This window comes from Notolabrus celidotus, chromosome 1, assembly GCF_009762535.1.
Source record: "Notolabrus celidotus isolate fNotCel1 chromosome 1, fNotCel1.pri, whole genome shotgun sequence".
Classification (NCBI taxonomy): domain Eukaryota; kingdom Metazoa; phylum Chordata; class Actinopteri; order Labriformes; family Labridae; genus Notolabrus; species Notolabrus celidotus.
The window spans coordinates 11427315-11439907 of NC_048272.1; the positions used below are offsets into that span (position 1 = coordinate 11427315).

General features: G+C 37.0%; 1 protein-coding gene across 4 annotated transcripts; it reads left to right on the plus strand.

Annotated features, from left to right (window-relative positions):
- Positions 1-1260: 1260 nt before the first annotated feature.
- tamm41 (TAM41 mitochondrial translocator assembly and maintenance homolog) lies at positions 1261-11357 on the plus strand. 4 transcript variants are annotated; one of them, XM_034676828.1, is made up of 10 exons: positions 1281-1370; positions 1891-2030; positions 2276-2356; positions 4053-4235; positions 4340-4432; positions 4690-4840; positions 5191-5336; positions 6613-6778; positions 7825-7887; positions 10351-11357. In XM_034676828.1, exons 3-10 carry the CDS (start codon positions 2351-2353, stop codon positions 10440-10442), a joined length of 900 nt encoding a protein of 299 aa, XP_034532719.1. In that variant the 5' UTR covers positions 1281-1370; positions 1891-2030; positions 2276-2350; the 3' UTR covers positions 10443-11357. The 4 variants fall into 4 exon arrangements, with proteins under 4 accessions (XP_034532791.1, XP_034532859.1, XP_034532650.1 ...); XM_034676900.1 differs by lacking the exon at positions 1891-2030 and having other exon boundaries at positions 1261-1370; XM_034676759.1 differs by having other exon boundaries at positions 1280-1370; positions 1891-2356.
- Positions 11358-12593: the final 1236 nt, after the last annotated feature.

Genomic DNA, 12593 nt, shown 5'->3' on the forward strand with positions numbered 1-12593 from the left:
GATCTGTATGACCAAGAGAGATGGGAATAGCTGCAGGCCAGCAGAGCACATATATCATATGAACTAATGTGCACCTCTAGGGTTATGGTTACAAGCATTTACTTCACACATGTAGTGCAGGATGTACATATTATACTGTATATACCTGACTTTAACTCCGACTGGTGCTTCACTTTCCCTGAATTAAGGCGCTGTAACAGAATGATTGGGTGTGTAGCTCAGGATTTAGTGACATTATCAATATTCATTTGGCTGAAAGGATGGCTCATGGCAATTACAGACAAGATAATATTTGTCCTGATCTTGGCAACCCTATAAAGAGCTACAGACATATTTCTAGCTTTCATTAATCTACATTCAATATTAGTTCATTCAGATAAATGTGAGAACCAGGCCTGTGAGACTAGTGACTAATGCACGGGTGAAGACTAATGATGGCCTTGAACGCTTTTTGGCTTTTGCTGCTACAGAAATATTTCCACATGATTCCTGCATCAAGATCATTTTCATTTTAACAGATGGCCTGTTTGTTTAACATATTTACTCAATTTTAAAAACAGTGAAGGTTTTTCAAGCTGTCAAGAAAAGTCTGATATGGACTCTTTTTTTTTGGTGGATTAAGCCCAAATTATCATTCATGGCTTTTACAGATTTAATTTCTTTTCTCCAGTACTTCAAGAACAAAACACTGCTAGCAAATTTGCAACTCTGGATCCTGACTGGAGCAATAACCATTATCAGGCAGGGTGATTTAATCCTCATACATCTTTGATGGGAAATATAATTTGATATAAAAAATTTAACACCACAGAAATTTAAGAAAATTATCAAATAGACCAGCCCTTACTTCTTCTTAGTCTACTCCATTATTCCACAAAAGCAAAACAACCAAAAAGCTAAATTGCCTCTATAATCTGCTGATTAAAGAGATGTGTACATCTTACCTGAACATTTCATTTGAAAATAAATGTGCAAATGTTTGGACATTCGTGCTGCAAGCAGGCAACACTGGCAGATGCAGGGTATGTTAAATTCTTATGTATGTTTGCATACCTACGGTGGCCCTGAGAGCTCACAGCACTGCAATTTAGGAATACACATGCAAAAAGACAAAACACAAGCAAATTAAGAAAAACATCTTCATAAATTTGACAACACATGCGCAGCCTTAAGAAAACACGCTGCAAAGACCACAGCACAACACATTAGAAAAAACGCGCTGCAAAGACCACAGCACAACAGAAGTGTTTCCAGAGGACACTTAAAAGTGATGCACAGGTCCGGACATGCTTGTTGTTGACGCGGATTTTGTTTCACAGCGCTAATAAGGTTATCTTACCGTCAGTGGTGTTGGAAAATGAGCTAAAAAAGTAAGTGTCTTTGATTTATTTTTACAATGTGATCGCATGACTCAGCCTATTGCAGTGATCTGCTAAACTACAAGCATGTCCGTATATGTGCATCACTTCAAAGTGTCCTCTGGAAACACTTCTGTTGTGTTGTGATCTTTGCAGCGTGTTTTTCTAATGTGTTGTGTTGTGGCATGTGTTGTCAAATTGATGAAGATGTTTTCTTAATTTGCTTGTGTTTTGTCTTTTTGCATGTGTTTACTTAAGTTGCAGTGCTGTGAGCTCTCAGGGCCACCGTACTACCATACCTCTACAAATCACATGTACACTCTGCTACCTAGCCAAACTTGGTCAAAACCCCCCTCTGCTGGCCAAATTTAGAGCTGTGCTTCGATGTTTTGATATTTCCCAAATTTTTAAACCATCGCACCTTCCATTTATCGATTGTATACGATAAAAAGACTATCTACCACCAAACACATCACATTAAATGTATTTTTTATCATGTTTGACTCATGGTTTGACTGCATTTTACTGTCAGGTTGCTTACCGTCCGTCTGTGACTCCATTTCCCATGAGCCTCCACTCCGCAACAGACGTATTGACGTCATCTTTAGTCGACTGTCAAGCTTACAGCTGACCCACACTCACACTGACCTGATTGACGCCCGTATACGATAAGTATGATGATAGAGTTGCTTTTCAGTGGTAGTGGTAGTGTTTACAGACATTAAGCCTCTCAGTCCAACATGTATATTCTACTTTATACGACTGGAACCTCAGTTTGCACGATATCTAGTCGGTTAACCCGCTGATAAACACGCGCGTGTGTCGTTCTTGGAAAGCTGTCCTCGCTAGTTCAATACAAAATGACTCTTCCAGCTTTGCACAACACTAGCGTGGTCTACAGACGGATTTTGTCTCAGTTTCCTCAGGACATCAGTTTAGCATTTGCTTATGGATCCGGTGTATTCAAACAACATGGGACCAGCCAAGGTCAGATGGAGGTAAGCACGTTTGTCATGACAGTTTACTAACTCTTAGTAGTGACAGGTTCAATATTTGCACTGCAGATACACATGTTCGTTACAGTGACATCAGGGTGTAGCTTTTAAAATCTTCACACGTGTGAATAAATACAAGCAGACTTTTTTTCCTTTAAAAGAGAAGCTAATCGAAATTGGGCATACATTTTACAAGATTTGGGGATAGACATATTTATAGAATAATGCTGATTGCAAGCAAAAAAGCAATTACAAGAAGAAGATGAAGAATGAGGCACCTAAGGTTGAGGCCAGTAATACACAATATATATGTGATGGAAAAGCTAACTTGTTCTTTGAGACTGGAGGTGGATAGACTTAAAAGAATTTGGGAAAACTGGATAGAGTACATAAAACCAATTAGGTCAGATTTTATCTGAGATGTACATTGTGGAAAGAAACCCTAGTTCATAGTTACAGAAGTTGGAATATTTTGTTTCTTTTTATTTTGTTTCTTTATTTCATTTTACTTTTTACTATATTCGCTACACTGGTAACATAGTAAAAATAGGTATGTTTAACTAACCAAAATACATGGTAGAATGTAAATAACCACTATGTCCTGGGCATAATTTTATTTGTGTACATGAAAAGGTACGGCCATTCTTTATTTTGATTTAAAGTAAAAGACTGAGGAAGTATTTTCCTTTCTTTTTTAGAGTGTCATGTTTAAGTTAAAGGTAATGAATTTGTAAAAGAAAAGAGAAAAAAAACACTAATTACACTCACAGTCATTGTGTACCAACTGTATGTAGAGTGTATTGTATAGTGTTCAATAGAAGGTAATCACTTATAATGCTCTATTTACCCTATCTGCCCACGTCGGATACTAATTGTGAAAACTACATATATTTTAGATGTAAGCAGTGCATAGTGACTTTATTCATAAGGGAAATAGAAATTAGTATATTCCATACTAGCTTGCATGTTAAAAATAAATGAAACTATATGTTCATGCTGTAAATAAGCACTCTAAATATCCAAATAAATACCCCAAATCTAACAAAAAACACCAAAACTGTTATGTGCTTTGATTTCTGTGGAAGCCTCATGAATCTATACATATTGTTTTGTATATTTTACTCAGACAGCAACATCATTTCATCCCAGAGTTTCAGAAGCACAAATCAAATCTAGAAATGCAAAGGCTTAATTTAGCCCAGTAGTGTGGGGATTTGCAGCAAGGCATGTCATGGTTCAGCCTTTCACAGTGACCAGCCTTTTATTTTGTTCTCTACATTGCCAGAAAATTGTCTCTCTTGGGTTGGGGAAATAGCTTGTTTATTTGAAATAACAAGAAAAATAAGTCCAGCTCTCAAGAAAAACAACCTGAAAGTGACTTTCCACAGGAAAACCAGGGTTGTTATCTAGAGATAATGAGATAAATAAGTGGAGACATATACAATAAGAGAAAACAGTAGTAAATGACTTGTAATCACAGGAAAACAGAAAATAAAATGAATAGATAAATGTCTGCTAAGGACACAGTAGTTTTCTGTAGCTCACAGAGGCATCATTATATTATTGACTGTGCTCACAATATGATTCCACTGAAGTTAATGACAAATTATTACCTTACTTATCACATGTAACAAAGTGAATAACTTATTGTTCCAAATGATGTGATGTTTTCTGTTGTGTTTACCTCTCATATACACAGAAAAACATGCTGGACTTTGTGTTTGCCGTGGATGACCCAGTGACGTGGCACACCATGAATCTGCTGCAGAATCGCAAACACTACTCCATACTCAAGCTGCTCGGGCCCACAATGATCAGCAATGTACAAAATGAACACGGGGCTTCGGTGTACTACAACACACTGGTACCTGTGGACGGGAGGGTAAGTGACCTGTCTCCAGTTTATATGTTACTGCATCTTCTACAAACCAAAAAGTCTGGATTTAAGAGTAAAAAAACTGTATGATCTCCTTCTTTTCTTCTCAGACTATCAAATATGGTGTGATCAGTACAGACTCTCTGATAAATGACATGTTACACTGGAAGACCTTGTATGTGGCAGGACGTCTACACAAACCGGTAAGTATCATGATCAGAGGTGTTGAAAGTTGCTATTTTTATTGAGCAGTTGTTAATTGGACTGACCACCTATTCTCAAACTTGTCAAGTGTTTAACCAAAGTTTTTAAGATACTTAAAAACATGTTGATACAGTGACAATTATTTTAAAGAATACAGTGTTTAAATTGTTGCACATTTAGAACAAAATTAACCAATTATTTCCAATGTTTTGCTAAAGTGTATCTTGCATCCATGCATTAATGTGTTCCTGTACAGGTGAAAATGCTGGTACAGAGTGAGAATGGAAAACTCCGAGCTGCTTTGGTGGCAAACCTGAAGAGTGCAGTGACAGCCTCCTTCCTCATGCTGCCTGAGAGCTTCACTGAGGAAGACCTTTTTCTGCAGATAGCTGGGCTTTCTTATGCAGGTGAGAGTGAGACACATACATGTGGATAGGATGACCGCATGCTTTGACAAAAGCAGACATCATTTTCTCAGAGTTCTGCATTACTGATTAAATATAGAAATACAGTTTGTACCTTGTTTCCATATGTAACAGGCAAACTCACACACATCTGTTTTAATTTCTAGTTAGCAGAGTAAAGGTATTTTTTTTAAGTGTAGCAGATAAATAATGATTTCTTTTTGGTCAATATAGAAGCCGATAAAAAAGTTGTTAATATCTCAGTATTTGTTAATGTGATAAAAGCAAAGCTTGTAATCAGCACTACATATGGTATAGATTATATCTGTTTTAATCTTTGTGTGTCACTGTAGGGGATTTCAGAATGGTGATTGGAGAAGATAAATCCAAGGTGACAAATATTGTCCAAGACAACATTCAGCACTTTCGTATTCTGTACAGCAACATCCTGCGGGACTGCCCTCAGGTGGTCTATAAGTCCCAGCAAGGAAAACTGGAGGTAAAACATGGCACACATACAAATGCACAAAAGACCACCTGCTGTTATCACCTCACTGGGTATGTTGGCAGCAAAACAGAACATTGCTGTACTTTTTCTTTCAACTTATGACCCTGTGAAGCAAAACCACTGACATTAATGTTAGATTTGCACTCATATGTCATTCCTTTTAAGCAACTATGGATCAAAAAGACATCTGCTGCATAAATGAAGGCTCTGCTGACTTGAACTAATGCCCCTGAAATTTAAAAATTATACGACGCCTGGAAACTTTAGCCTAAAAATATTAAAATCAATATTTCCAAAAGCATACAGAAGTACGTATCTTTCATGAATTGATAGCATGTACTGCATTAAATAACATACAGTAGATCAGATAGTACAGTGTGTGCTTACATCCTGGGTACTCAGTGGTAAATGTGGCATGACCGGCTTGGCACTGAGCTGTTATATTTGCAGTATATTCAGTTTACAGTTTCAACAACACGATTGAAAATGTTTTTCATTGAATCATATCGATTATTTTTTAACGTGAGGCATCTTCGTCTTTCAACTTTTTTTACGACTCTTGGCAGGCTTCCTCTCACGTCACTGAAGCACTCACCAGGGTGTCCTTGAATAACATGTTTAGTAATTGGTTGGGAGAAACAGCCCATTGTTTGTGTCAATTGTGTGTGAGTAACACACTCTGCAGTGAACAGTGCTGTCATTAGCCCGGCATATCAAAAGAATTGTGCCCTTTTACATCATTAGTCAGAGCAGAAGAAATCACAGGTGCATGAAGCGACTCCAGACTGAGGGGCTGTTGATTTGTGGACTTAAAAGAACCTTTATTTTTTCCTAATTGATTCTCTTAGTTGCAAGACTTTGGTTGATGTTTTAAAGATTGAGGTTTTTTTTTAGCCCCACAAAAAATCCTATAAGACCATACTTATTGACATGCTGTCATTCTTTGATTAATAGTACAGATACTACAATAGATATGGGCTCTGGGTTTCTTGTATCCTGAATTTTAATTGAGAGTGAGACAAAACCTTTGAAATATTAGCAGTTTACAGTATTACATTGATAATGAGAACAACTACCAAGTATATATTTGATTGTAGCAAGTATACAGGCATGTGCTTGTCACCATGATATCTTCCTATTTAAGCAGTTTATTCACTGTTGACTCAACAACAGTATAGTTCTTTTAAGCGAAATCTGTGTATGTGAGTTTTGGTTCTTTTGCTCACACTGTATGTGTGTTTATGTATTCTTCTTTGTGTTCTGGCAGGTTGACAAAAGCCCAGAGGGCCAGTTTATCCAGCTGATGGCGTTACCTCGGACACTCCAGCAGAAGATCACAAAGCTGGTCGACCCTCCAGGGAAGAACCGAGATGTGGAGGAGATCCTGCTGCAGGTTGCTCAGGACCCAGACTGCGGAGCTGTCGTACAGCAAGGTGAGGGTTGGAGAATAAGTGGAATGGAGGGAGGGAATTAACATTTAGACAATCAAACGATAGAGAAAGGAGTAGGAAGATATTGCAAAGTAAAGCAGGTAGGTGCTGATAGATTAGAAAATGTAAGAAGTAGTAATTAAATTAAACATAACATCAGATTCATGATGCATCGTCTTGCCTTGCATTGTCAGAATTAGACAGCTGGTGTAACAAACAGGGTCCAAGACCTTCCAAAATGTAAGGTTGGGAAATGTTACTTTTGAATGCTGGAATGTATTATTCCTTCATATTTAATCAATCTTTATTTATGTAGTGCCAAAACACAACAAACGTTATCTCAAGATGCTTTTACAAACATGGCAGGTCTACTCTGTGTTAATTTATCAACAAAGACCCCACACCAAGACAGGATAAGGTCCAGTCCCCTCTTACTGACAGGAGTCTGTCTTATCTCATCTTAATCCACCATGAGCATTGCACCTCCCAGTAGTTAGTTAGTTACAGTGGCAAGGAAAAACTTCCTTTTAACAGGCAGGAACCTTGAGCAGAACCAGACCTATGTTAGACAGACATCTGTCTCGACCGAATTGGGGTTGGATAGAGGAGATAGAGATAGATAGATAGAGGCAGAGGCAGAGGCAGAGACAGAGACAGAGACAGAGATAGAGACAGAAACAAATTATGATAGTGATGAGATGGATAGATTTGAATAAAAAAATATTATAGTTATACTTATTTCTAACGCCCTTGTTTTAGTGGGGTTATTTAAAAAGACAGTTCATATATACATGTTTGTAGTTTTATGTTGTGGAAGAAGTTAGGCTGGTTGCAAGTTTGAAATGTAGACCCATAGTGAATTAAGGGGTAGACTGAGCAGGAAAAAAGTATAGCAAAGGAAGGTATAAATGGTTAATAGAAGGCTTAATTGTTAGTACATGATGTGGCCTAGGGCAACAATTATCACCATGATATCATAATACAGAGTGATGACATATTAACTGTTTTGCTGTGTTAGCATGTTAAACCCTGTGCTTGTTCTCCCTCAGGTATTTCATCTATTGTAAAGACCTCCAGTATAACACAGAGCATCAAAGGCATCGCTACAGCTGGTATGCACTCTTTTCTTCTTTGGTTGTTTGAATTTTTGGCAGCATCCTGCAGTACATTTCATACTGTCAGGACTTGTTAGTAGAAGTTTCTTTGGTGCTTCAGCAAGAAATACTTTGACATTTTAAGCTGGATATCTATTTGCTCTTCTGCTGAGAGTTACTAAACGAGATAGATTCCACTATCTGTACACCAGCTTTTGAACTAAACCCTTAGGGTAGGATTAGGACTTGAGACTGGGTGAACAGCAAGACTTGGAAAAAAAAAGCTAGTGGAACTTGCCTACCAGCACCCTGCAAACTCAAAAATGATCACATTATATCACATTTAATGATCTATACAAGAACAAAATAAAGAAATGTGCAAATTATGTTTCTAGGGGTATGAGGTCCGTGTGCTTGAAGGTGGATTCTGTTAACTTTTAGAGAGAGACAGAGAGTCTAAGAAGCTAAACTAACTGGTTGCTGCTTATGTCATCACATGAACAGATATGATAACCGCTTCAATTTAAATGACTAACTTTCGGCAGTACTAGCTATTTCCTTGCATTTAAAATTAGCCTTTTGGCATAATCCGAAGCTATTGCACCCCCCTTTTAAATAGAAAAAATACTATCTTTGGACAGATTTTTCACTATTAAAAAAATATTTTGGACAAGCAAGAAATGTTTAGAGTTTAGTCAAAAACCTGTGTATTAAATCAACAGTGGGCCTCATTCACAAGCATCTACCAAAGTTTTTTTTTATATGTTCTTAAGTTTGTTCTAAGAGAAGCCTGTTCTTAAATTTCCAGAGTGTGTTCTTAAATTGATGAGTACCAAGTCCTGTTAAGTTTGAAGCTCATGTGCCATGTTTCCAATTAGCATAGGTTTACGCCCCTTTACTGCCCACAGAGGGCATGATTCTGCAGTGCGATGTGCACACACAGAAATCACACAGGGTTGAGAGGAGAAGTAAAGAGACAGTGGAAATGCGCAAATTAAATTGTACATTGATTGCACACCGGACCTAAAGTTAAAAAGTAGTAGTTCTGAAACAGAGGTAGTGCTGCTGGAAGTGAAACATAAACAAGCTGATTTATTTTTACATGTTTTTTGGAGTCCCAGAAGTGAATAACAACAAATTAATTTGATGATTTCATTCATTCAGAGAAGGTTTTAATCACACTGCACTGCAATCAGAAATCAGAAACGAGTGCAGAACAGATAAAGTGAAATCACAAAGTTTGATCCTAAATCTAAGAAATCTCAGATTCCCTGAAACAGAAGAGACACTGACCATATGTCGGCTTTTTTTTTTCATAATGAACACTCTTTAACTGTGACTTCATTCTAAAAGCTGCTGCTGTAAAACTAATAAATGACAGATAAGTCATTAAATAATTGTTTGTAGGTTATAATTGTTATGTGAATATTCCTACTTTTCAACATATCATCTAAATTGTAGACTATATTATTATTTCATGTTAGCTTATACATATTAGTTTAAACTGAAATAATAATTAAAGTTTCATGCCTATAGGCTTACTTACCTGGCCAATAAAGCTGATTCAGATCTGATATTTTTTAAATTATATTACTATATAATATATTATATAGAAGCTTAGTCCTGTACTAAAGCTGCCTGTGTGTTTTGATATCTCCCGGGAATGACTTGGCTTACGCGTTGTACTGTCATATGTTTGTCCATACAATACCGTTTACTGTAGTTGTTGAAATAACAGGTCTTAGGCGTAACTTTGGTTTGCAGCACCATACAATCCATTTATTGCATCACCGTACGAACAGTTAGACAGCGTCCACAAGTTTCTCCTTCATTGTACGAACAAACATTTTAGACGCGGTTCTCCATGCCGCCTGCCGACGCAGCGTCACAGCATCCAACGTAACAGCGTGACAAGGCAACAACGTGACAACGTGATAACGCAACAACGGTCAAAAACCAACTGCCCTTCCGGGTCAAGACACACATCTGATACCCAGGCGGTGACGTACTTTTATACCTGTGCCCTTAATGAGCAAAACGATGACACCTTGTGGCACAATAAACAATGTGTTTCAAAGCTTGACCCAAAACATGAATCTGGCTCTTACATATTATATTCATAATTAACATTTTGCTGTTCAAAACAAACATTATATGTTTGAAATAAAAGTTGACTACATTTAAATCATGTATTCGTAAATGTCTTTTAATGACATAAAGTTGTTAAATGGAGAGACATAATAAGCAATGATTTTGCACTGACATCAGCACTCAGATGTGAGTAAGAGTGCTCTTGTGCGCCCTTTGATTTTGTTCTTAGCTAAGAATTAATCCCAGATAAGACAACTTGGTCAGTGTAAGAATCTTCTTTAAAAACTACATAAGTAGGTTTTAAGAACATTATTTTCTAAGAATGAGGCTTAGTGTTCTTGTTATGTGATTGTTAATGCCATGTGTGTTTACTGTCCCCACCCTTTCTAGGAGTTTGGAAAACGGTGTCATACAGCTCTAAGAAACTGATAAAGATGTGGAAGGGTTGGAGAAGAAAGCCGTCTGTCTCCCAGATGTCCTGATCCTGTCTGTTCACCCGGAGCTGTCTTTTTCTATAACCATCACTAAGACAATCAACGATAATCCTTTGATTTTTTTCTTTACCCTGAAACAAACCGTGTCTGTGGAACAACCACAAGCTTCCCTCTTTTCAATATCTCTGCACATCCTCCCTGAATAACACAACTTTCAAGGTATGACTCTTTGTTTGAATAGTGTAGAAATGCTGCACTGCTGCCCTTTGCTATGCAAATAATAGAAGTGGTAGAAAAGAGAGTGACATTTCACAAGCTGGACCAGGATAAGGGAGGAAATTTAATGGTAGTACACAATGGACCTTCCTGGATAATGACCACAGAGACTGTCGAGGAACTGTTAAACATGTCTGGCGCCTCGGCGCCAAATCAATGTGAGCACTGCAAACTAGAGTTCTGTGAGAAATAATAAGGGAAAGCCTTTGGTGTCACCGTCATATTTTGAAACATGTGAGTGTGTTCGTGCATTTTTTATGTGTGTTTCTACCTCAACGAGATGATGATGAGCAGCAGAGGAGAAGCCTGAATTGTGCATGATGTTCCTGTGGTCATTTTTGTCTGTATTGGTGTGAAATGTTGCACAGATACACTTCATATTCTCCTCTTACATTGCCAAAGAGCTCCAATCTTACATGTCTTTATATTTCACATTCTTACCATTTTTGATGGTTAAAGCTTATCCATGCTGGTATTTCTTCTTTAGTAAATAGGAGAAAATCTATGATATGCTGAACATGTTCCTCATGATTAACATCTGTTGTACTCACCACCTCAGCATTATGAGCTGCTCTTATTGACAACTGGAAATCTCTGTTGGAAAAAGCATTGTTTTTTTCCATTACACTTGAAGCGTTGTCTAACTCAGTTACAAGAAATTGGTTTAATAAACTTTTAAATAGAATTGCATCTTTGATTGTCATGTTTCTGACTATACCGGAGACATTTTTGCAGAAGTGTTTTGATTGTTTCTGTTAATTGAGAATTTCTTGGCTACCCCTGTTTAAAATGAGAGTTATGATGCCTGACTCTCAACTTTTATAACAAAAAGATTTACTTAAAAAGTTGCTTAAAATGTATTTTTTAATTGCACATTAATACTAGACTCACTTATTATTTTGATACATGTTGCTATACAACTAAGCAAACCTGATTTTGACAGATCTAAATTTGGGCATTCAATTTAAGAGGATATCTTTCTAACACTGTGCGGTTCAATTTAAAGTTGTTTTACTATAATGCTAGTTGTCAAATCACCAGAATTATGTGCCCTTTTCTCTGCTGACATTTTCACATTAACGCAGGAAGAGGAAGTATTATAATAACTTCCTAAGACTGCATTCCACTTAGGTGTATCAGTTTTAGGGTCCTTTTGTTTTGCATATTGGCTGAGTGGCATCATGCAACCACAATTGAGCAAAATAATAATTAAAGTAAGTGGATACACCAGTTGTTTACCTGCTTTGACAAATCAAAATATGCCCTTCCAGTCTGTAGCATTTTTCTGTAAAACATAATACAACTAGGAACAGTAATCATGATGGTCAAACACATATGATAGATTTAAAGACATGATTTATAAGGAGCAAATAAAGCATTTTGTTATGAGTGGTCTCAGTTTAAATTTATGAATGATGACTTTATTTTTTTTGCATTTAAATTCCTGAGAGAAAAGGATCAGAAAGAATATACTTGCCGGGATCAGTGCTGTGTCTAAGTCCACTGGTCCCTCATTTCATCATTTTGGCAGTACCAAGTACTTCCTGATAGTCACTTGTTTTTATCCACTCTTGTACTTGTCACTACGTCATGAGTCATGCTTTCAAAAATGACCTCAGCGAAAGGGCACATGAATCATCTCACATTCTGGTAGACTTCCTTAGTCTTCAAAGTTTGTTGTGTGTTCTTCCTTTTGGATATTTATATCAATACATTTAGTTATAACCAGAATTAAGTGATTATTAAAACATTAAAAAATAAACTAAATATTAATCGGCATTAACAGCTGCATACATTATCGTGTGTTATCACCAGTTGTTTTAATTTTTGTATCCAGTTGAAGAGTGCTATGTAAAGAGGCTCAAAGTGTAGCATGTTTGGCAAACTACATGTGATTTCAGTGTAAATATACACAGTAGGCCT